Genomic DNA, 25,304 nt, shown 5'->3' with positions numbered 1-25,304 from the left:
TATTGTAGGCAAATCTTTTGCAAGAACTGGGGAGGACTTGATAAACATGAGAGGAGAGAGAAGCAAGTTGGAGTATAAACCTTTACTTTTGTATTGTATTTCTCTTGACTGACTACAAAATTGATTATATACAAGTATAGCTATACAATTACTTAGCAAGAGATGATGTTTAAGAGAGAGCTCCTTGATTTAATCAAGCACCTAAAAATGCTTTGCATTGTGTTCTCAATATCCTCAAGTTCAGCTTCCAAAGTCCCCAGATTGCAAGTGTTGTATTCGCAAGCTACTCTTCCATTCTGTACCAATTTTGAGATCAGTGACCACCTAGATGGCTTAGGCTTGGAAACTGGCACAGACAAGAAAAGCAGGACAGACTGGAAAATAGAGGTGCTCACTGCACTTGCTTCTCTTAATGCTCTAATCACTGCTGAGATATCATGATGCACATCTAAGGGTGTTGATCCATCAATCTCATCATCCATTTTCTTCATAGCTGCAATTGCCTTTTTTGCATCCTTGTTCATCTTCTTTACGAATGAAGAGTATTTGGTGATGCTGGGTTCAGAACTTGAATCTCCCTTTCTTCTCCTTTGGGAGGATTGGAGATCTCTCAAGTGTTCTTTCAACTGAGAGATGCAGTCTCTTGCTAGACCACAAATATCAAGAAGCCTCACAGATTTCTCCAATAAGACATCAACCCATTTCTTATTTTGATTTTGGGAGAGGGCTTGAAGGGTTTGTGGCAAGTTAAGAAGATCATCCATGCACTTGTAAAGCTGTTCTAATCCAAGCAGACCACTGCAGATTGTAGCTGCTTCCGGAATGGCTGATACTTGTAATGTTTTGAGCTTGGTAAGCTCTTCTTCCACTTTCTGAATGCTTGGATGTGATCTGCTGGGTAAGCTAATAGATCGGATGTGGTTTGGTTTTGCCATTGTTGTATTTTTTCTCTTTGTAACAGGAAAGTAAACTCAAGCTTGTGGTGACTAGAATAAGCTCTAGACTTGGTTATATATTGGCAGATAGGAAGGTATGGAGATAAGAATACCACAAGGCTGTAGCAATGTGATCAGCATGTGATGCAGTGTGCCATTCCATGTTCTTAGCCAACCTGTTATACATTTTGCCTACAAACTCTAATAGTTTTCAATTTTTTATTCCTCACAGGCTTGAATCAATTGATGCTGATCTCCCTTTGACTGCATTAACAAAAAGGTTTGCTTCCTCCTGCCCCCCAACCATTGAGCTATTACTGTCTACTACATCTTTTTAAAATTATCCCAAGATGCGTATACTGTGGATCAGATTCCCTTTTTTCTCATTAGTCAAGAAACATATGGCTTATTCCATCTGTTTCAGCTGCAAGAACCTCTTGCGTCAAGAACTTATTAAAAACCCTTCAAGATGAAGATGGAATATAAAACCTCTTAGTCATTAATGGATACATGTGGGGTGTGATAATTAATGGCAGTGCATGCATGGCTTGTCGGCTGTTTTCCCTACTACATTATTCACTATTGGCTATGTAGAAGGAGACATGGCTGACATTAGCCTGGTTGTAAGAATCAGATCATCGGGTGGTTTCAGCATGCAAATTTCTTTAATTTTTGCAATTGGGTTCTGCATTTTAGTTTTACTAATGTTATAGAATATTTCTCATATATGGTGATCATATTGCATTTTCCTATTTCTTTAATCCCCAGTGTAACAGAATGATTAGTAGGTGTTTACTGTAATGCTATCATTATATCAACATTGAGTTGGCAAAGATCTGTTTCCTCCTGCCTGCCAGGCATCATAATTCAGAAGGTTGATGCCTAAAAGCAACTTTACCACATCCTTAACATAACCAAGACAATTTTGTTTTACTCACAATGTAAAATAGTAATTGTCATAGAAAACCAGTGAATTTCTTAAGAAAATATCATAGTTTCTTTGTATGATCACCTGGAACATAAATCATGCTATACTGAATAGATCTAATTGCTAATACAGATGCTTAAAGCATTGTGTGAAGATATGATACGTATCAAACTGCATAAATGGCTCATTATGTTGATGCCCTATTAGATTATATTTATGCAAATGTATATTGTTGGCAAATCTTTTGCAAGAACTGGGGAGGGCTTGATAAACATGAGAGGAGAGAGAAGCAAGTTGGAGTATAAACTTTTACTTTTGTATTGTATTTCTCTTGACTGACTACAAAATTGATTATATACAAGTATAGCTATACAATTACTTAGCAAGAGATGATGTTTAAGAGAGAGCTCCTTGATTTAATCGAGCACCTAAAAATGCTTTGCATTGTGTTCTCAATATCATCAAGTTCAGCTTCCAAAGTCTCCAGATTGCAAGTGTTGTATTCACAAGCTACTCTTCCATTTTGTACCAATTTTGAGACCAGTGACCACCTAGATGGCTTAGGCTTCGAAACTGGCACAGACAAGAAAAGCATGACAGACTGGAAAATAGAGGTGCTCACTGCACTTGCTTCTCTTAATGCTCTAATCACTGCTGAAATATCATGATGCACATCTAAGGGTGTTGATCCATCAATCTCATCATCCATTTTCTTCATAGCTGCAATTGCCTTTTTTGCATCCTTGTTCATCTTCTTTACGAATGAAGAGTATTTGGTGATGCTGGGTTCAGAACTTGAATCTCCCTTTCTTCTCCTTTGGGAGGATTGGAGATCTCTCAAGTGTTCTTTCAACTGAGAGATGCAGTCTCTTGCTAGACCACAAATAGCAAGAAGCGTCACAGATTTCTCCAATAAGCCATCAACCCATTTCTTATTTTGATTTTGGGAGAGGGCTTGAAGGGTTTGTGGCAAGTTAAGAAGATCATCCATGCACTTGTAAAGCTGTTCTAAACCAAGAAGACCACTGCACATTGTAGCTGCTTCCGGAGCAGCAGACACTTGTAATGTTTTGAGCTTTGTCAGCTCTTCTTCCACTTTGTGGATGCTTGGATGTGATCTGCTGGGAAAGCTAATAGATCGGATGTGGTTGGGTTTTGCCATCTTTGTATTTTCTCTCTTTTTCACAGGAAAGTAAACTCAAGCTTGTGGTGGCTAGAATAAGCCCTAGACTTGGTTATATATTGGCAGATAGGAAGGTATGGAGATAAGATTACAAATGTTGTCAGCATGTGATGCAATGTGCCATTCCTTGAACCTAGCCAACCTGCTATTTATTTTGCCAACAAACTCTGATCATTTATAATTCTTTATTCTGTATAGGCTATTTAGTAGGAGACATTGCTGACATGACGAACATTACACTGGTTATAATCAGAATATGATCACCATGTGGTTGCAGCATGCAGATTTCTTTGATTCTTTTGAATGGTTTCTGCAATTTATTTTGACCAACTAAACTCATAATACAGTTTTCTATTTTTTTAATCCTCATATTAACAGAATGATAAGCAGGTGTAGTATTGAGCTGGTGAAGATTATGTTTCTTCCTCCTTGCCAGGCATCAGAAGGGGAGCACAAAACATAATCTTGACAATAATGTTTCTGTAGATATATGGAGGAATAGCCAATCCATAATTTTAATTTGCACGGGTGAAGGGAAGGAAATTCTCCTATATTCTGTGCATGCTTATATTTGGGATCTATACTGAAATCCCACTACAATACTGGATTGCAAAAATTGATTTTAATAATCTGTTGTGACTGCCATAGAACAAGCAATTTTGATGGGAGATGAGCCGCGTAATGAAGTTGCTCAGATCAATGTGATAAGCATTACCTGTTTGATTAATTGCCTATGTAAGTTCAAAAGTGTAGTTACAACCTATAATTTACTGCATTAACACTCTAATTACCATAATGTACACAATTCAAATCGCAATACACTGATAGTTATATGATTATAAAGTAATAATGTTCTTTAATATTGCATTAGTGTATTAATAATGAAATATAGTGTACCCTGCATTAAAATATAAACATTATTGACATAATGCATGTAGCTAGGTTCCACTTAAACACAGTATTTGCCTACACAAAATGTCCAAGTTCCTAAACTTAGTACAGTTACCTGGAAACATGAACCATGCTATACTATTAGATAGAATAAGGAGACTCTGTTTTAGGTGTTTGGAAAACCCCTGTTTGAGCTATTAGTTTGAATCTTCCAGATTGTTAACTTCATTTGTAGTAACTGGGTACACTTGACACTTTGTAGAGAGGAAGATAGTCAGATAGATGAATAATGGTATATAATTTTTAATTTCTGTACTGTATTTTTCTTTAGTAATTACATAAGTGATTATTTACAAGTATATAAAACTATGCAATTTCTAATTAGAATGAGACCATGTTTAGGAGAGAACTCCTTGATTTAACCTAGTATCTAAAAATGCTTTCCAGTTTCTTCTCAATAAGGAATGAAGATTTCTTAACTTTTCCTTTATCTGAGAAACATCATCTCTTTGCACGAGCCTCATTCATCTACAAGAAAATAGTGAATGCATTAAAAAATTGATAGTAAAATCTGTTTAAAATTGAAATGAAGATTAGAATATAAAATATTGAGTGAATTATAGATGCACGAGGATCAGGAATAAATTAACATCTGCACATTATGGATGCCTTACTGGCATGTTCCCTATTACATCATTCATTATTGGCTATAGAAAGAGACATGATTTGGTTATCAGACTCTTATTACACCTTTCTAGATTCTCTTATTCTTACCATTACAAAATGGTTGGTAGGTTTTTATCGATATTGAGTTGGTGAAGATTATATTTCCTCCTGCCAGCATTAAAAGATTATTTCCATTTACCACCTAACACCTTTACTTTATCAATTACAATAAAACATGTTCAAGAAAACTAGCTCAGGAAGATATATTGAGTTGAATGACACCCAATACTACTGCATCTTCGGCTTTTCACCACAAGATTTACTTATTGAAATGATTTAATACCTGAAATTCCATGGTTTTTACATATTCATTCATTCACAAGTGTGCAAAATTACTTCCCATGGAAATTTAATTTCTTTCCATACTCAGCATTTTTGTAGCAAATACATGTTCTTGAAACAATTGTGGCCAAGTATATCTTTTCAGATTGACATTTGGGGGATCCAATGTCATGATAAGAGCAGAGCATGGTGATGAGTCTTGTGACCCATCATAGTTAATTTGCATTGCTTCTGGCTTTTAGTTTTACCTTTTTGTCAGAGGGAGTAATTAACACTTTGCCGGGGAAAGACAAATATATAAGAAAAAAACCTAGGAAAATTTATGCTTACAAAGTTTGGAAAATATCTCATAAGAGAATAAAGCCAAAAAGTAACTATCATCATTCCATTGCATGATCACCCAGAACGGGAATCGTGCTATGCTGAATGGATCTGATTACTAATACAGATAATCTGGTTAAAGCATGTTATGAAGATATGATTTGTATCAAAGTGCACAAATGTCTCAATATCTTGATGCCCTCTTTGATTATATTTATGCAAATATCTATTGTTAACAGAGTTTTTGCAACAATTGGGGATGACTTGATATGCATAAGAGGAGAGATAGAAGCAAATTTGAGTAAAAACTTGCACTTTTGTATTGTATTTCACCTGAGTAACTACAAAATTGATTATATACAAGTATGGCTATACAATTACTTAGCAAGAGATGATGTTTAGGAGAGAGCTCCTTAATTTAATCAAGCACCTAAATATGCTTTCCATTTTGTTCTCAATATCTTCCAAAACCTCCAGGTTGCAAATGTTGTCATGTTGGTATTCACATGCTACTCTTCCACTTTGTACCAATTTTGAAATCAGTGACCACCTAGATGGCTTAGGCTTCGAAACTGCCACAGACAAGAAAAGAAGGACAGACTGGAAAATAGAAGTGCTCACTGCACTTGCTTCTCTTAGTGCTTTGATCACTGATGAGATGTCACGATGCACATCTAAGGGTGTGGATCCTTCAATCTCATCATCGATTTTCTTTATAGCTGCAATTGACTTTTTGGCATCCTTGTTCATCTTCTTTATGAATGAAGTGTATCTGGTGATGCTGGCTTCAATACTTGAGTCTCCTTTTCTTCTCCTTGGGGAAGATTGGAGATCTCTCAAATGTTCCTTCAACTGAGAGATGCTGTCTCTTGCTAGACCACAAATATCAAGAAGCTTTATTGATTTCTCCAATAAGCCATCAACCCACTTTTTGTTTTGATATTGAGTGAGAGCTTGAAGGGTTTGTGGCAAGTTAAGAAGGTCATCCATGCACTTGTAAAGCTGTTCTAATCCAAGAAGACCACTGCTGATTGTAGCAGCTTCTGGAGCAGCTGATACTTGTAATGTTTTGAGCTTGTTCAGCTCTTCTTCCACTTTCTGGATGCTTGGATGTGATCTGCTGGGAAAGCTATAATAGATCGGATGTGGTTGGGTTTTGCCATTGTTGTATTTTCTCTCTTTGTTACAGGAAAGTAAACTCAAGTTTGTGGTGGCTAGAATAAGCTCTAGGCTTCGTTATATATTGGCAGATTGGAAGGTATGGAGATAAGAATAGCAGTGTGAGGAGCATGTGATGCAATGTGCCATTCCTTGAACTTAGCCAACCTGTTATTTATTTTGCCAACAAACTCTAACCATTTACAATTTTCCATTTACAATTTTTTATTCAGTATAAGCTATATAGAAGGAGACATTTCTGACATGACTAACATTATATTAGCCTGGTTGTTATAAGAATATGATCACCATGTGGTTGCAGCATGCAAATTTCTTTGATTTTGTGAAATGGGTTCTGCATTTTTGTTTCACTAACTAAACTCATAATACAGTTTCCTATTTCTTTAATCGTCATATTAACGGAATGATTAGCAGGTGTATCAGTATTGAGCTGGTGAAGATTATGTTTCTTCCTCCCTGCCAGGCATTAGAAGGTTGGCAACTTTGCCACATTCATAACAGAAGGGGAACATAATCTTGACAATTTTATTTTGCCAACAAGACTCTAATCATAGCCATTTCTTTATTCCTCACAGGCTTAGAATTGAATGATTTGGAATCTCTCCATTCTCCTCAACTGCATTAATAAAAGGTTAGTTGCTTCCTGTCTGCCTCAAGGCAAGCACTGTGCCACATTTCTCTGCAATTGTTAAGGTCAATACAATGTGGATTTGATCCGCTCTTCTATTTAATTACTTGAAACACACATGGCTTATTCAGTCTATCTCTTTGCACGATCCTCATTCATCTACAAGAAAATTAGGAAAGCGTTAAAAAATTAATAGTAAAATATGTTCAAAATTGAAATGAAGATACAATATACAATATTGAATGAATTATAGATGCACGAGGATAAAAAAAAAAAAAAACCTCTACACATTATAGAGCATGTTCCCTATTACATCATTCATTATTGGCTATAGAAAGTGACATTACTTGGTTATCAAACTCTTATTACACATATCTATATTTTTGTTATCCTCATCATTACAAAATGATTGGTAGGTGTTTATCAATATTGAGCTTATTACCACTTAGCACCTTTACTTTATCAATGAAAATAAAACCGTAACATATTCAAGAAAATTAGCTCAGGAAGATATATCAAGCTTGAATGGCACCCAATACTACTGCATCTTCAGATTTTCACCACAACATTTACTTATTGAATTAACTTCATACCTGAAATTCTTTGGTTTTCACATATTCATTAACTCACAAGTGTGCAGAATTAATTCTCATGAAAACTTAGGAATTTCCTTTCATATTCTGCTTTTGTTGTACCACATACAAGTTCATGAAGCAACTGCAGGAAAGTATATATTTAATTCTAAAATTGACATTTGGAGGATGCAAGGTCCTGAAAAGAGCAGAGGGTGGTGATGAGTCTTGTGACTTCCATCCTAGTTAACCTGCTTGAAATTTTACCTTTTGGTCAGAGGGAGTGATTAAACACTCTGCAGAGGCAAACTGAATAATATCTGAAATAAACCTACAAAAATTTATGCTTCTGAAGTTTGGAAATTGCATAAGAGAATAAAGCTAAAAAGTGAATATTATAGTTCCATTGTATGATCACCCAGAATGAATCATGCTATACTGAATGGATAAGATTATAAGTTTGTTAAGCCAAGATGTGAAGATATGATTTGCATCAGCATGAATGCCTCAAAATCTTAATGCCCTCTTGGATTATATTTATACAAATGTATACTGTTAACAGATATTCTGCAAGAACTGGGGAGGGCATGATACACATAAGAGGAGAGATATATATGCAATTTGGAGTATAAACTTTCACTTTTGTATTGTATTTGTCTTGAGTAACTACAAAATTGATTATATACACATATGGCTATACAATTGCTTAGCAAGAGATGATGTTTAGGAGATAACTCCTTGATTTAATCAAGCATCTAAAAATGCTTTCCATTTTGTTCTCAATATCCTCAAGTTGAGCTTCCAAAGTCTCCAAGTTGCAAGTGTTGTTGTGTTGGTATTCACATGCTACTTTTCCATTTTGTACCAATTTTGAAACCAGTGACCACCTAGATGGCTTAGGCTTCAAAACTGGCACACACAAGAAAAGCAGGACAGACTGGAAAATAGAAGTGCTCACTGCACTTGCTTCTCTTAATGCTCTAATCACTGCTGAGATATCATGATGCACATCTAAGGGTGTTGATCCATCAATCTCATCATCCATTTTCTTCATAGCTGCAATTGCCTTTTTTGCATCCTTGTTCATCTTCTTTACGAATGAAGAGTATTTGGTGATGCTGGCTTCAGAGCTTGAATCTCCCTTTCTTCTCCTTTGGGAGGATTGGAGATCTCTCAAGTGTTCTTTCAACTGAGAGATGCAGTCTCTTGCTAGACCACAAATATCAAGAAGCCTCACAGATTTCTCCAATAAGCCATCAACCCATTTCTTATTTTGATTTTGGGAGAGGGCTTGAAGGGTTTGTGGCAGGTTAAGAAGATCATCCATGCACTTGTAAAGCTGTTCTAATCCAAGAAGACCACTGCTGATTGTAGCAGCTTCTGGAGCAGCTGATACTTGTAATGTTTTGAGCTTTGTCAGCTCTTCTTCCACTTTGTGGATGCTTGGATGTGATTTGCTGGGAAAGCTAATAGATCGGATGTGGTTGGGTTTTGCCATTGTTTTATTTTTTCTCTGAATAACAGGAAAGTAAGCTCAAGCTTGTGTTGGCTAGAATAAGCCCTAGGCTTGGTTATATATTGGCAGATTGGAAGGTATGGAGATAGGAATAGCAATGTGCCATTCCTTGAACTTAGCCAACCTGTTAATTATTTTGCCAACAAACTCTAATCATTCACAATTATTTATTCAGTATAGGCTATATAGAAGGAGACATTTCTGACATGACTAACATTATATTAGCTGGTTGTTATAAGAATCTGCTCACCGTGTGGTTGCAGCATGCAAATTTATTTAATATTGGGAAATGGGTTCAGCATTTTTTTCACCAACAGAACTCATAATACAGTTTCCTAATCCTCATATTAACAGAATGATTTGTTGGAGTATCAGTATTTAGCTGGTGAAGGTTATGTTTCCTCCTGCCTGCCAGATATCAGAAGGTTGATGCCCCATAGCAACTTTGTCAAATTCATAACATAAGGGGAACATAATCTTGACAATTTTGTTTTTTTTTTTTGTTTTTTGTTTTTTTTTAGATATATGGAGTCATAGCCAATCCCTAATTTTAATTTTCATGGGTGAAGGGAAGGGAATTCTCCTATATTCTGTACACACTTACATTAGGGTTCTATACTGAAATCGCACTACAGCACTGCATTGCAAAATTTGATTTAAATAATCTCTTGTGACTTTCACTCAAGAAGCAATTTTGATTGGAGACGAGACGCATAATGTAATGGCTCAGATCAATGTGATTACCATATGCTTTCCTGCAGCAAGTCTGGTGAGACTGTCACACCTTTGGCTTGCAAAAATTTATAATGCGCATTATCTGCAGTTTTGTGGGCTGACAATCATTTCTGTACTCGTCTTAGATCCAGGCATTTCGCCATTTCTGCTACTTCACCTCCCAAAACATATGTGGCATGTCTATACTTGGTTGGAGGACCTCGTACTCATACACAACAGCAACTCAACCTTACAATAAAGAGTGGAGGGAGATCATGGGAGACATTCTGTTGCAATTTCATATGCAACTGCAGCTTTTTTAATCATCTTTCTACAGAAAGAGGTTCTTTTTTTACACGAATTTTACCTGTTTGATTAATTGCTTAAGTAAGTTCGAAAGTGTGGTTAAAACCTATAGCTTCATTAGCACCTGAATTGCCCTAATGTAAACATATACATGCACACTTTTCCTTGTACTTTATTGACACTATTCAAATTGAAATTCACATTTTCTGTGCTTCTAAACACTCTCTTAAGTCTTTAACAGCTTCCAAAGTCTCTAGATTGCATTTTTTGTCTTGTCAGTCTTCACATGCTACTTTTCCAATCTGTACCATCCTTGAAATAGTTGACCATCTAGATAACTTTTGCTTTAAAACTGGCATACGCATACATAAGCAAAACAGAACGCTGTTGAGAATAGAAATGCTCAGTGAATTTGCTTCTCGTAGTACTCTAATTGCAACTGATATTTCTTGACCCACTGTTAAGAGTACTGCCCTACTAATCTCATCTTTCATTTTTTTTGTAGCTACTATTGACTTTCTTTCATCCTTGTTCATCTTCTTCCCAAACGAGGTGTTTCTAGTGATGCTGGATTAAATAGTTGAATCTTCCTTTCTCCTCCTCAATAAGGAATGAAGATTTCTTAATTTTTCCTTCATCTGAGAAACTTCATCTCTTGCTAGACCACAAACGTCAAGACTCCTCACTGATTCTCCTTTAAGTCTTCAGCCCACTGCTTATTTTGATATTAGGATAGGGAATGAAGGGTGTGTGGCGACTTAAGAAGATCATCCATGTGCTCATAAAGCTGTTCTAATCCAAGCACACCACTGCAGATTGTAGCTTCTTCTGGACTGGTTGATACTTGTAATATTTTGAGCTCATTCAGCTCTTCTTCCAATTTCTGGCTTGGATGTGATTTCCTGGGAAAACTAGTAGACTGGATGCGGTTTTGCCATTCTATGTATTCTTCTCTTGTCTTAACAGGAAAGTAAACTCAATCTTGCATGGCTAGAAAAGGCACTTGGCTTGGTTATATACACCAGCAGATAAGAAAGTAAGGAGACAAGGTATCCACTTGCCTATTAAAAATGTGACGAGTGTGTGGTGCAATGTGGGACTTGGTAAGCCTGCTATTTATTTTGCCAACAAGACTCTAATCATAGTCATTTCTTTATTCCTCACAGGCCTAGAATTGAATGATCTGGAATCTCTCCTCAACTGCATTAATAAAAAGTTAGTTGCTTCCTGTCTGCCTCAAGGCACTGTGCCACATTTCTCTTCAATTATTAAAGTCAATACAATTTGATCCACTCCTATTTAATTAGTTGAAACACGATGGCTTATTCGGTCTGTCTCTTTGCACGAACCTCATTGATCTACAAGAAAATGGGGAATGCGTTAAAAAATTGATAGTATAATCTGTTCAAAATTGAAATGAAGATACAATATACAATATAAAATATTAAATGAATTATTGATGCACGAGGATCAGGAATAAATTAACCTCTGCGCATTATAGAGGCCTTACTGGCATTTTCCCCATTACATCATTCATTATTGACTATAGGAAGAGACTTGACTTGGTTATCAGGCTCTTATTACACATTTCTATATTTCTCTTATCCTCACCATTACAAAATGATAGGTAGGTGTTTATCGATATTGAGCTGGTGAAGATTATGTTTCCACCTGCCAGCGTTAGAAGATTATTACCACTTGGCACCTTTACTTTATCAATGAAAATAAAATCATAACATGTTCAAGAAAATAAGATCAGAAAGATATATCAAGTTTGAATGACACCCTATACTACTGCATCTGCTTTTCACCACAGCATTTACTTAATGAATGAACTCCATGGTTTTTACATATTCATTCACTCACATGTGTAGAAAAGTAATTCTCTTGAAAACTTAGGAATTTCCTTTCGTACTTCTCTTTTATTGTAGCACATACAAGTTCATGAAAAAACTGAGGGTAAGTATCTTTTCAGATTGACATTTGGGGGGTCCAAGGTCCTGAAAAGAGTAGAGGGTGGTGATGAGTCTTGTGATTTCCATCCTAGTTAACATGCTTGTATTTTTACCTTTTGGTCAGAGGGATTAATTAACACTCTGCAGAGGCAAGCTGAATAATATCTGAAATAAACCTAGGAAAATTTATGCTTCTGATGTTTGGAAATCGCATAAGAGAATAAAGATGAAAAGTAAATATTATAGTTTCATTGTATGATCACACAGAATATGAAATTGTGAATCATGCTATACTGAATGGATCAGATTACTAATATACATAATCTTGTTTAACCAAGATGTGAAGAAATGATTTGTATCTAAGTGCATGAATGCCTCAATATCTTATGGCCCACTTTAATTGCCTCAATATCTTATTGCCCTCTTTAATTGCCTCAATATCTAGATGCCCTCTTTGATTATATTTATGCAAATGTCTACTGTTAACAGATCTTTTGCAAGAACTAGGGAGGCCTTGATACATATAAGAGGAGAGATAGATGCAAGTTGGAGTATAAACTTTGACTTTTGTATTGTATTTCTCTTGAGTAACTACAAAATTGATTATATACAAGTATGGCTATACAATTTCTTAACAAGAGACTATGTTTAGGAGAGAGCTCCTTAATTTAATCAAGCACCTAAAAATGCTTTCCGCTTTGTTCTCAATTTCCTCCAGTTGAGTTTCCAAAGTCTCTAGGTTGCAAGTGTTGTCGTGTTGGCATTCACATGCTACTCTTCCATTTTGTACCAATTTTGAAACCAGTGACCACCTAGATGGCTTGGCTTTCAGAACTGGCACCGACAAGAAAAGCAGGACAGACCGGAAAATAGAAGTGCTCACTGCACTTGCTTCTGTTAGTGTTTTGATCACTGCTGAGATGTCACGATGCACATCTAAGGGTGTGGATCCTTCAATCTCACCATCGATTTTCTTTATTGCTGCAAGTGACTTTTTGGCATCCTTGTTCATCTTCTTTATGAATGAAGTGTATTTAGTGATGCTGGCTTCAGTACTTGAATCTCCCTTTTTTCTCCTTAGAGAGGATTGGATATCTCTCAAATGTTCTTTCAACTGAGAGATGCAGTCTCTTGCCAGACCACAAATATCAAGAAGCTTTACTGATTTCTCCAATAAGCCATCAACCCACTTCTTGTTTTGATATTGAGTGAGAGCTTGAAGGGTTTGTGGCAAGTTAAGAAGATCATCCATGCACTTGTAAAGCTGTTCTAATCCAAGAAGACCACTGCTGATTGTAGCAGCTTCTGGAGCAGCTGATACTTGTAATGTTTTGAGTTTTATCAGCTCTTCTTCCACTTTGTGGATGCTTGGATGTGATCTGCTGGGAAAGCTAATAGATCGGATGTGGTTGGGTTTTGCCATTGTTGTGTTTTCTCTCTTTGTAACAGGAAAGTAAACTCAAGCTTGTGTTGGCTAGAATAAGCTCTAGGCTTGGTTATATATTGGCAGATTGGAAGGTATGGAGATAGGAATAGCAATCTGATCAGCATGTGATGCAATGTGCCATTCCTTGAACTTAGCCAACCTGTTAATTATTTTCCCAACAGAATCTGATCATTTATAATTCTTTATTCTGTATAGGCCATATAGAAGGAGACATTGCTGACACAACTGACATTAGCCAGGTTGTAATTTGAATATGATCACCATGTGGTTGCAGCATGGAAATGGGTTCTGTATTTTAGTTTCACCAACAAAACTCATAAAACATTTTCTTATTTCTTTATCCTCATAATAACAGAATGATTAATAGGTGTATCAATATTGAGCTGGTGAAGATTATGTGTCCTCCTGCCTGCCTGGCATCAGAAGGTTGGTGCCCCACAGCAACTTTGCCACATTCATAACATAAGGGGCATAATCTTTACAATTTTGTTTCTGTAGATATATGGAGGTATAGCCAATCCATAATTTTAATTTGCATGGGTGAAGGGAAGGAAATTCTCCTATATTCTGTGCACACGTATATTTGGGATCAATATTGAAATCCCACCACAGCACTGCATTGCAAACATTGATTTTAATAATCTCCTGTGACTTCCATAGAACAGGCAATTTTGATGGGAAACGAGATGTGTAATGGAATGGCTCAGATAAACCATGTGCTTCCTGCAGCAAGTCCGGTTAGACTTTCACCACGCCTTTGGCTTAAATTTTTTTTTTTTCTATCCTCATCATCTGCAGTTTTTGTGTGCTGAGTGCTGACAATTCATTTCTTTACTTTTCTTGGATCCAGGCATCTCGCCATTTTTGCCACCTTGCCTCCAAAAAATTTATGTGGCTTGTCTATAATTGGTTGGAGGACTCGTACACATACACGACAGCAACTCAACCATGACTATAAAGAATGGAGTGAGATAATGGGAGACATTCTGTTGCAAATTTCATATGCATTTGCAGCTTGTTTAATAATCTTACTAGAAAAAGAGGTTCTTTTATTCTTACGACTTTTACATGTTTGATTAATTGCTTAAGTAAGTTTGGAAGTGTGGTTACAACGTATAACTGCATTAGCACCTCAATCACCATAATGTGCGCATTTACATGCACTTTTTTTAGAAATACATGTGGGGTTCGAGATTTTAATTCCTATACTGTAGAGAGGGAACTAGATGAATAATGGAATATAAATTTTAATTTCTACACTGTGTTTTTCTTGAGTAACTACGTAAGTGGTTATGTACAAGTATGTATAACTATGCAATTTCTAACTAGCATGAGACCATAGGAGAGAGCTCCTTAGTTTAATTAAGCATCTAAAAATGCTTTCCAGTTTCTTCTCAATGACCTTAAGATTAGCTTCCAAAGTCTCTAGATTTCATATTTTGTCTTGTTGGTATTCACATGCTACTCTTCCATTCTGTACCATCCTTAAAACAATTGACCATCTAGATGACTTTGGAATTAAAACCGGCATAGACAAGAAAAGCAGAAAGGTATTGAGAATAGAAATGCTCATTGAACTTGCTTCTCTTTGTACTCTAATTGCAACTGAGATGTCTTGATCCCCACTGTTAAGAGTTCTGACGTACTAATCTCAACTTCCATTTTTTTATAGCTTCTATTGACTTCCTTCCATCCTTGTTCATCTTCTTCCTAAATGAGGTGTATCTAGTGATGCTGGATTCAATAGTTGAATCGGTCCTTTCTCGTCCTCATGGAGTAATGAAGATTTCTTAAATTTTCCTTTAACTGAGAAACTTCATCTCTTGCTGACCACAAACGTCAAGAATCCTCACTGATTTCTCCATTAAGTCATCAGACATCAACCCACTGCTTCTTTTGATATTGGGATAGGGAATGAAGGGTGTGTCGCAACATTACAACTTAAGAAGATCATCCATGTACTCATAAAGCTTTTCTAATCCAAGCATACCACTGCAGATTGTAGCTTCTTCAATTCTGGACTGGCTGATACTCGTATTGTTTTGAGCTTATTCAGCTATTCTTCCACTTTCTGGATGCTTGGATGTGAACTGCTGGGAAAACTAATAGACCGGATGTGGTTGGTTTTTGCCATTCTTTGTATTTTTTTTTCTCTTGTTTTAACAGAAAAGTAAACTCAAGCTTGCATGGATAGAAAAAGCATGTGGCTTGGTTATATATATTGGCAGATAGAAAGTAAGGAGACAAGATTTCCACTAGCAGATTAAAAATGTGATCAGTGTGTGGTGCAATGTGGGACTTGGTAAGCCTGCTATTTATTTTGCCAACAAGACCTAATCATAGCCATTTCTTTATTCCTCACAGGCTGAGAAATCAGAATTGAATGATTTGGAATCTCTCCTCAACTGCATTAATAAAAGGTTAGTTGCTTCCTGTCTGCCTCAAGGCAGGCACTGTGCCACATTTCTCTGCAATTGTTAAGGTCAATACAATGTGGATTTGATCTGCTCTTCTATTTAATTACTTGAAACACACATGGCTTATTCCGTTTGTCTCTCTGCACGAGCCTCATTCATCTACAAGAAAATGAGGGAAGTGTTAAAAAATTAATAGTAAAATATGTTCAAAATTGAAATGAAGATACAATATAAAATATTGAATGAATTATAGATGCACGAGGATTAGGAAAAAATAACCTCTACACATTATAGATCAGAGGCCTTACTGGCATGTTCCCTATTACATCATTCATTATTGGCTATAGAAAGTGACATTACGTGGTTATCAAACTCTTATTACACATATCTATATTTTTCTTATCCTCACTATCTCTAGTTAACCTGCTTGTAATTTACTAATTTTACCTTTTGGTCAGAGGGAGTGATTAACACTCTGCAGAGGCAAACTGAATAATATCTGAAATAAACCTAGAAAAATTTATGCTTCTGAAGTTTGGAAATTGCATAAGAGAATAAAGCTAAAAAGTAAATATTATAGTTCCATTGTATGATCACCCAGAACGAATCATGCTATACTGAATGGATAAGATTACTAATATAGATAAGTTTGTTAAGCCAAGATGTGAAGATACGATTTGCATCAAAGTGCATGAATGCCTCAAAATCTTAATGCCCTCTTGGATTATATTTATACAAATGTATACTGTTAACAGATCTTTTGCAAGAACTGGGGAGGGCTTGATACACATAAGAGGAGAGATATATATATGCAATTTGGAGTATAAACTTTCACTTTTGTATTGTATTTGTCTTGAGTAACTACAAAATTGATTATATACACATATGGCTATACAATTGCTTAGCAAGAGATGATGTTTAGGAGATAACTCCTTGATTTAATCATGCATCTAAAAATGCTTTCCATTTTGTTCTCAATATCCTCAAGTTGAGCTTCCAACGTCTCCAGGTTGCAAGTGTTGTTGTGTTGGTATTCACATGCTACTTTTCCATTTTGTACCAATTTTGAAACCAGTGACCACCTAGATGGCTTAGGCTTCAAAACTGGCACACACAAGAAAAGCAGGACAGACTGGAAAATAGAAGTGCTCACTGCACTTGCTTCTCTTAGTGCTTTGATCACTGCAGAGATGTCACGATGCACATCAAAGGGTGTGGATCCTTCAATCTCATCATCAATTTTCTTTATAGCTGCAATTGACTTTTTTGCATCCTTGTTCATCTTCTTTACGAATGAATTGTATTTGGTGGTACTTGAATCTTCCTTTCTTCTCCTTAGGGAGGATTGGAGATCTCTCAAATGTTCCTTCAACTGAGAGATGCAGTCTCTTGCTAGACCACAAATATCCAGAAGCCTCACTGATTTCTCCAATAAGCCATCAACCCATTTCTGATTTTGAATTTGGGATTGGGCTTGAAGGGTTTGTGGCAAGCTAAGAAGATCATCCATGCACTTGTAAAGCTGTTCTAATCCAAGAAGACCACTGCTGATTGTAGCAGCTTCTGGAGCGGCTGATACTTGTAATGTTTTGAGCTTTGTCAGCTCTTCTTCTACTTTCTGGATGCTTGGATGTGATCTGCTGGGAAAGCTAATAGATCGGATGTGGTTGGGTTTTGCCATTGTTGTATTTTCTCTCTGTCTAACAGGAAGGTAAACTCAAGGTTGTGCTTGCTAGAATAAGCTCTAGACTTGGTTATATATTGGCAGATAGGAAGGTATGGAGATAAGAATAGCGCTAGGCTGTAGCAATGTGATTAACATGTGATGCAATGTGCCATTCCTTGAACTTAGCCAACCTGTTATTTATTTTGCCAACAAACTCTAACCATTCACAATTCTTTATTCAGTATAGGCTATATAGAAGGAGACATTGCTGACATGACTAACATTTTATTAGCCTGGTTGTTTTAAGAATATGATCACCATTGTATGTGGTTGCAGCATGCAAATTTCTTTGATTTTGCGAAATGGGTTCTGCATTTTTGTTTCACCAACAAAACTCTTAACTCATTTTACTATTTCTTTAATTCTCATACTAACAGAATGATTAGTAGGTGGATCAATATTGAGCTGGTGAACATTATGTTTCCTCCTTCCTACCAGCCATCAGAAGGTTGATGCCCCATAGCAACTTTGCCACATTCATAACATTAGGGGAACATAATCTTGACAATTTTGTTTCTGTAGATATATGTGGAGGCATAGCCAATCCATAATTTTAATTTGCACGGGTAAAGGGAAAGAAATTCTCGTATATTCTGTGCACGCACATATTTGGAATATATACTGAAATCCCACTACAGCTTTGCATTGATTTTAATAATCTCTTGTGACTTCCATAGAACAAGCAATTTTGATGGGAGATGAGACGCATAATGGAATGGCTCAGATCAACGTGATAGCCATGTGCTTTCCTGCAACAAGTCCGGTTAGACTGTCACCATGCCTTTGGCTTACAAAAATTTCTATCCTCATCATCTGCAGTTTTTGTTTGCTGACAATCATTTCTTTACTCTTCTTAGATCCATGCATCTCGCCATTTGTGCTATTTCGCCTCTCAAAACATACGTGGCTTGTCTATACTTGGTTGGAGGACCCTCGTACACATACACAACTGCAGCTCATCCTTACAATAGCGGAGGCGACGTATAGACAGCTCTGTTGGTTCTCAGGTGGTTGATCGTAGACAAGAACGCAGCATCGAGTCCTGACAGCCGCAATGTGAGAGTTACACCTAATGCGATGAGCTTTTTTTTTTTTTTTAACGAGTTTTACCTGTTCGATTAATTGCTTAAGTAAGTTTTAAAGTGTGGTTACAACCTAGAACTGCATTAGCACCTCAATTACCATAATGCAAACATTTACGCACACACTTTTACTTGAACTTTATTCACAACATTCAAATCCCAATTCACTTATGTTCATATGATTATGAATAAATGTTCATTGTTATTGTATTAGTGTATTAATAATGAAATAATAGTGTACCCTGCATAACCTGGGGGTGTGGTTGAGTGGAAGAGACTCATCCATCCTTAATCAAATGTCAAGGGTTTGATCCTCAACTTTGTGTGTGGAGCGGCCTTAAATCTCCCCCGCATTAAAACATGCATGTAGCTAGGCTCCACTTAAACACATGTATTTCCCTGCAGTTCCCTGCTATACTGATAATTAGAGTAGATACAATCAGGAGACTGTTTTAATTGTTTCAAAAACACCCCAATTTGAGCTATTAGTTTGAATCGTCCAGATTTTTCATTTCATTTGCTGGAACTGGGTGCACTTGACACTCTGGTCTGGCTGCAGAATAATGGAATAATTTCTGTACTATATTTTTCTTGAGTAACTATGTAAGTGAGTATGTACAAGTATATATACCTATGTAATTTCTGATTAGCATGAGCCATGAGACAATGTTTAGGAGAGTGCTCCTTAATTTAATCAACAATCTAAAATGTTTTCCAGTTTCTTCTCAAGGACCTCAAGTTTAGCTTCCAAATTCTCTAGATTGCATATTTTGTCTTGTTGGTCTTCACATGCTACTCTTCCATTGTGTACCATCCTTGAAACAATGACCATGTAGATGACTTTGGTTTCAAAACCGGCATACATAAGAAAAGCAGAAAGCTGTTGAGAATAGAAATGCTCAGTGAAGTTGCTTCTCTTAGTACTCTAATTGCAATTGAGATGTCTTGATCCGCAGCTAAGAGTGCTGACCGACTACTCTCATCTTCCATTTTCTTTATAAATGCTATTGACTTCCTTCCATCCTTGTTCATCTGCTTCCTAAATGAGGTGTATCTAGCGATACTCATAAAGCTGTTCTAATCCAAGGTCACCACTGCAGATTTTAGCTTCTTCTGGACTGGATGATAATTGTAACGTTTTGAGCTTTTTCAGCTCTTCTTCCACATTCTGGATGCTTGGATGTGATCTGCTTGGAAAACTAATAGACTGGATGTGGTCGGATTTTACCATTCTTTGTATTTTTCTCTCGTTTTAACAGGAAAGTAAACTCAACCTTGCATGGCTAGAAAAAGCACTTGGCTTGGTTATATATCGGCAGATAAGAGAGCAAGGAGAGGAGACAAGATTTCCACTATTCTATAAAAAAAAGATCAACATGTGGTGCAATGTGGCTCTTGGTAAGCCTGCTAATTATTTTGCCAACAAGACTATAATCATAGCCATTTCTTTATTCCTTACAGGGTTAGAATTGAATGATTTGGAATCTCTTCTCAACTGCATTAATAAAAGGTTTGTTGCTTCCTGTCTGCCTCAAGGCACTGTGCCACATTTCTCTTCAATTATTATGGTCAATACAATTTGATCCACTCTTCTATTTAATTAGTTGAAACATGCATGGCTTATTCGGTCTGTCTCTTTGCACGAGCCTCATTCATCTACAAGATAATGGAGAATTTGTTAAAAAATTGATAGTAAATCTGTTAAAAATTTGAAATGAAGATATAATATAAAGTACTGAATGAATTATAGATGCACGAGGATTGTGAATAAATTAATCTCTGCACATTATAGATGCCTTACTGTCATGTTCCCTACTACACATTCATTATTGGCTATAGAAGACACATGACCTGGTTCTCAGACTCTTATTACACAGTTCCATACTTCTTTTATCCTCACCATTACAGAATAATTAGTAGGTGCTTATCAATATTGAGTTGGTGAAGATCATGTTTCCTCTTGCCAGCATTAGAAAAGTATTACTTAGCACCTTAATTTTATCAATGACAACAAAACCATAACATGTTCAAAAAAAAATTAGCTCAAGAAGATGTATGCACGAGTGAATGGAATAATAAATTTCGTGCATGTATGGCCGGTCTTACAAACTAATTACTATATGTCTGATATTATGGTTAAGAACTAAAAAAAAAGAAGATATGATTCAAGATTTTGAACTGGATTGAAGTCTTTTGTTCTTACCTAAACATTGTCCTATTATTAGTTTGGAGTGTAATTTAGTTCGGGATCATTGTACTGAGTTGAGTTTTCTGTATTGTATGAAATGAAGAAACCAAAATACCCTGTTCGGAAATCCCAACCATAAGATTTCTATTCCACAGAAGTTAGAATGGAATCCAATACTACTGCATCTTCTGCTTTTCACCACAGCATTAACTTAATGAATACACTTCATACCTGAGATTCCACAGTTTTTACATATAAATTGACTCACTAGTGTAGAAACGCAACTCTCATGAAAACTTATGCATTTCCTTCTGTACTCCGCAATTTTTGTAGCACATACAAGTTCATGAAACAACTGTAGGGAAGCATATCTATTCAGATTGACATTTGGGTATCCAAGGTCATGAAAAGAGCACAGGGTGGTGATGAGTCTTGTGGCTTCCATCCTAGCTCACCTGCATTACTTCTGTCTTCTAATTTTACCGATTGGTCAGTGGGAGTGGTTAACACTTTGCAGAGGTGAGATGAATGATATCTGAAATAAACCTAGGAAAATTTATGCTTCTGATGTGAGTAAAAAACACATAAGATAATAGAGCTAAAGAGTAAATGTCATAGTTCCTTTGTATGATCACCCAGAACAGGAATCATGCTATGTTGAATGGATCTGATTACTAATACAGATAATCTGGTTAAAGCACGCTATGGAGATATGATTTGTATCAAAGTGCACAAATGGCTCAATATATTGATGCCCTCTTTGATTATATTTATGCAAATGTCTACCGTTAACAGATATTTAGCAAGAAATGGGGGAGGCTTGATACACATAAGAGGAGAGATAGAAGCACATTTGAGTAAAAGCTTTCACTTTTGTATTGTATTTCTCCTGAGTAACTACAAAATTGATTATATACAAGTATGACTATACAATTACTTAGCAAGAGATGATGTTTAGGAGATAACTCCTTGATTTAATCAAGCATCTAAAAATGCTTTCCATTTTGTTCTCAATATCCTCAAGTTGAGCTTCCAAAGTCTCCAGGTTGCAAGTGTTGTTGTGTTGGTATTCACATGCTACTCTTCCACTTTGTACCAATTTTGAAACCAGTGACCACCTGGATGGCTTAGGCTTCAGAACTGGCACAGACAAGAAAAGCAGGACAGACTGGAAAATAGAAGTGCTCACTGCACTTGCTTCTCTTAGTGCTTTGATCACTGCAGAGATGTCACGATGCACATCAAAGGGTGTGGATCCTTCAATCTCATCATCAATTTTCTTTATAGCTGCAATTGACTTTTTTGCATCCTTGTTCATCTTCTTTACGAATGAAGTGTATCTGGTGATGCTGGCTTCAGCACTTGAGTCTCCCTTTCTTCTCCTTAGGGAGGATTGGAGATCTCTCAAATGTTCTTTCAACTGAGAGATGCAGTCTCTTGCAAGACCACAAATATCAAGAAGCTTTACCGATTTCTCCAATACGCCATCAACCCACTTCTGATTTTGATTTTGGGAGAAGGCTTGAAGGATTTGTGGCAAGTTAAGAAGATCATCCATACACTTGTAAAGCTGTTCTAATCCAAGAAGACCACTGCTGATTGTAGCAGCTTCTGGAGCGGCTGATACTTGTAATGTTTTGAGCTTGTTCAGCTCTTCTTCCACTTTCTGGATGCTTGGATGTGATCTGCTGGGAAAGCTAATAGATCGGATGTGGATGGGTTTTGCCATTGTTGTATTTTTTCTGTGTCTAACAGGAAAGTAAACTCAAGCTTGTGCTGGCTAGAATTAGCCCTAGGCTTGCTTATATATTGGCAGATTGGAAGGTATGGAGATAGGAATAGCAATGTGGTTAGCATGTGATGCAATGTGCCATTCCTTGAACTTAGCCAACCTGTTATTTATTTTGCCAACAAACTCTAACCATTTACAATTTTTTATTCAGTATAGGCTATATAGAAGGAGACATTGCTGACATGAGACTAACATTTTATTAGCCTGGTTGTTATAAGAATATGATCACCATGTGGTTGCAGCATGGAAATGGGTTCTGTATTTTAGTTTCACCAACAAAACTCATAACACATTTTCCTATTTCTTTATCCTCATACTAACAGAATGATTAGTAGGTGTATCAATATTGAGCTGGTGAAGATTATGTTTCCTCCTTCCTGCCTGTCATCAAAAGGTTGATGCCCTATAGCAACTTTGCCACATTTATGTCGGCAGAATTAGGCAAATGGATTAATTTGGCAGCAGCCACAATGGTTAGGCAAGTTGCAAAGTTTGATCAAGAATGTTAGGCAAGTCCAAGAGTTAGGCACCTACAAAGTTTGAACAAAAATATTTATTGTTTGGTCCCTACATTTTAGGCTAACTACAAAATGACTCCAATTTCTCAACTATAAATAGGGAGGTCATTTGCCATTCTTGTCATCCCAAATCATTCTATTCTTCCCTCATATACTAGAGATATTAGAGAGTTTGTTGAGTGTATTTCTCCTTCCTAGCAAGAGAGAATTATCCTTGTTTTCTCCTTGTTAGTTAGAGAGTGGTTGTAACTCCTATTTTCTCATAGTGAAATTCTTCTACCCTTACCCGTGGTTTTTACCCTAATTTGTTTAGGGGTTTTCCACGTAAAATCTGTGCCTCATTTATTTTTCTTTCTCAAATTATTGTTGCAATCTGATCTATCCCACTTCCGCGGGCGCAACAATTTATAACACAAGGGGAACAAACATAATCTTGAAAATTTTGTTTCTGTAGATACATGGAGGCATAGCCATAAGCCAATCCATAATTTTAATTTTGCATGGGTGAAGGGAGGGAAATTCTTCTATATTGTGTGCACGCGTATATTTGGGATCTATACTACAGCACTGCATTGCAAACATTGATTTTAATATTCTCTTGTGATTTCCACAGAAGAAGCAATTTTGTTGGGAGATGAGACGCGTAATGTAATGGCTCAGATCAGACTTTCACAGAATAAGCATGTGCTTTCCTGCAGCAAGTCCGGTGAGACTGTCACACCTTTGGCTTACAAAAATTTATAATCTTAGGGCTTGTTTGGTTATCAGCGGTTAGCGGTAGCGGATGGTGTTAGCGGTTATCAAATAGCGGATTGTATTAGCGGGTTTGACCAGCTGATTGTATTAGCGGTTTGTAAAAAGATGTTTGGTAAAATTAGCGGTTTAAATTAGCGGTTAACATGTAAAATGACCAAAATGGTATACATATTTTTCATAATAATAATAATTATAATGATTTTTTTAGGGTAAATAATAATAATAATAATAATAATTTAATAAAGAAATAAAAAACTAAAAAAAAAAATTAGAACATAAGGGGAGCCAGTTTGGCTCCCCTTTAGTTTGCCACTTTTTCCAAATTAAACATAACATTATTATGGCTTGGCTAACTGGCGCACGGTTCAATTTTTTTTTTTTTTTTTTGCGGAAAGAGAAACCTTCCCCCAAAAGGCCAAGTGAAAATGCTGCACATTGCAGCGTTTTCGTTTTCAGCGGTTTGGAGCAAACCGCTGTTAACCAAACACCTTCTTTAGCGGTTTGACCATGGTCAAACCGCTAAAGTTGGTCAAATCCGTCAAAATTTGGCGAAACGCTATTAACCAAACACAATCATATACTGCGGTTTTTGGTGTGCTGACAATCATTTCTTTACTATTCTTAGATCCATGCATCTCGCCATTTGTGCTGTTTCATTCGCCTCCCAAAACATATGTGGCTTGTCTATACTTGGTTCAGTTGGTTGGAGAACCCTCGTGCACATACACAACTGCAACTCATCCACATCCCTCCCAAATAAACGATTGTTATTCCAACTTCGAAGTCTTGAAATAACTTTATCACGAATAAAATTTAGGATCTCCCTCTTATTTCTCCCTACCAAAGATGGGGTTAAAGACAGAAATGGGGAAAATTGACTGAAATATGATTGCATGGCTCCCAATTGACAAAAATGCGAACGAAAAAAAAAAAGTTGACAAGGTTACGAAAACCGAGTTTGAGAAATGCGAGTAGGTGTTAAAAATGCGTTTCCCAAACGCTTTTGACTTTTTTTTTTTTCTTCAGAAATACGCACATCAAACGCATTTCTAAATGCGTTTGATATTAAAAAAAATTGGCTTGGTCGCCTTCTCCTTGCGAAGGAGAAGGCGACCACTGCAGGAAAAGGCGACCAAAACCTTCTCCTTCGCCGGAGAAGGCTAATTTTATATATATATATATATATATATATATATATATATATATATATATATATATATATATATATATATATATATATAT

General features: G+C 36.4%; 4 protein-coding genes and 2 long non-coding RNA genes across 6 annotated transcripts; 2 read left to right on the top strand and 4 right to left on the bottom strand.

The window, feature by feature from the left end:
• Nucleotides 1-152: 152 nt before the first annotated feature.
• Nucleotides 153-935, bottom strand: LOC116012374. The gene has a single exon (XM_031251899.1). The coding sequence runs from the start codon at nucleotides 933-935 to the stop codon at nucleotides 153-155; it is 783 nt and encodes a 260-aa protein (XP_031107759.1).
• A 386-nt stretch (nucleotides 936-1,321) lies between these two features.
• Nucleotides 1,322-3,025, bottom strand: LOC116012371. The gene is made up of 3 exons (XM_031251896.1): nucleotides 2,292-3,025; nucleotides 1,732-1,785; nucleotides 1,322-1,397 (listed from the first exon to the last, which is right to left on the bottom strand). The coding sequence occupies exons 1-3, from the start codon at nucleotides 3,023-3,025 to the stop codon at nucleotides 1,322-1,324; spliced, it is 864 nt and encodes a 287-aa protein (XP_031107756.1).
• Nucleotides 3,026-9,277: 6,252 nt separating this feature from the next.
• LOC116014167 lies at nucleotides 9,278-11,092 on the top strand. Its single transcript, XR_004097355.1, has 3 exons — nucleotides 9,278-9,930; nucleotides 10,022-10,218; nucleotides 10,687-11,092. It is a non-coding gene; the product is annotated as an uncharacterized LOC116014167 (long non-coding RNA).
• Nucleotides 11,093-13,057: 1,965 nt separating this feature from the next.
• On the top strand, nucleotides 13,058-14,682 carry LOC116014166. Its single transcript, XR_004097354.1, has 3 exons — nucleotides 13,058-13,654; nucleotides 13,779-14,320; nucleotides 14,434-14,682. It is a non-coding gene; the product is annotated as an uncharacterized LOC116014166 (long non-coding RNA).
• Nucleotides 14,683-16,901: 2,219 nt separating this feature from the next.
• Nucleotides 16,902-17,681, bottom strand: LOC116012369. Its single transcript, XM_031251893.1, has one exon. The coding sequence runs from the start codon at nucleotides 17,679-17,681 to the stop codon at nucleotides 16,902-16,904; it is 780 nt and encodes a 259-aa protein (XP_031107753.1).
• Nucleotides 17,682-21,933: 4,252 nt separating this feature from the next.
• LOC116012366 lies at nucleotides 21,934-22,725 on the bottom strand. The gene has a single exon (XM_031251887.1). The coding sequence runs from the start codon at nucleotides 22,723-22,725 to the stop codon at nucleotides 21,934-21,936; it is 792 nt and encodes a 263-aa protein (XP_031107747.1).
• Nucleotides 22,726-25,304: the final 2,579 nt, after the last annotated feature.

The sequence above is a fragment of the Ipomoea triloba genome, chromosome 3, assembly GCF_003576645.1.
Source record: "Ipomoea triloba cultivar NCNSP0323 chromosome 3, ASM357664v1".
Lineage (NCBI taxonomy): Eukaryota > Viridiplantae > Streptophyta > Magnoliopsida > Solanales > Convolvulaceae > Ipomoea > Ipomoea triloba.
This window is presented reverse-complemented; position numbering and strand designations above follow the sequence as displayed.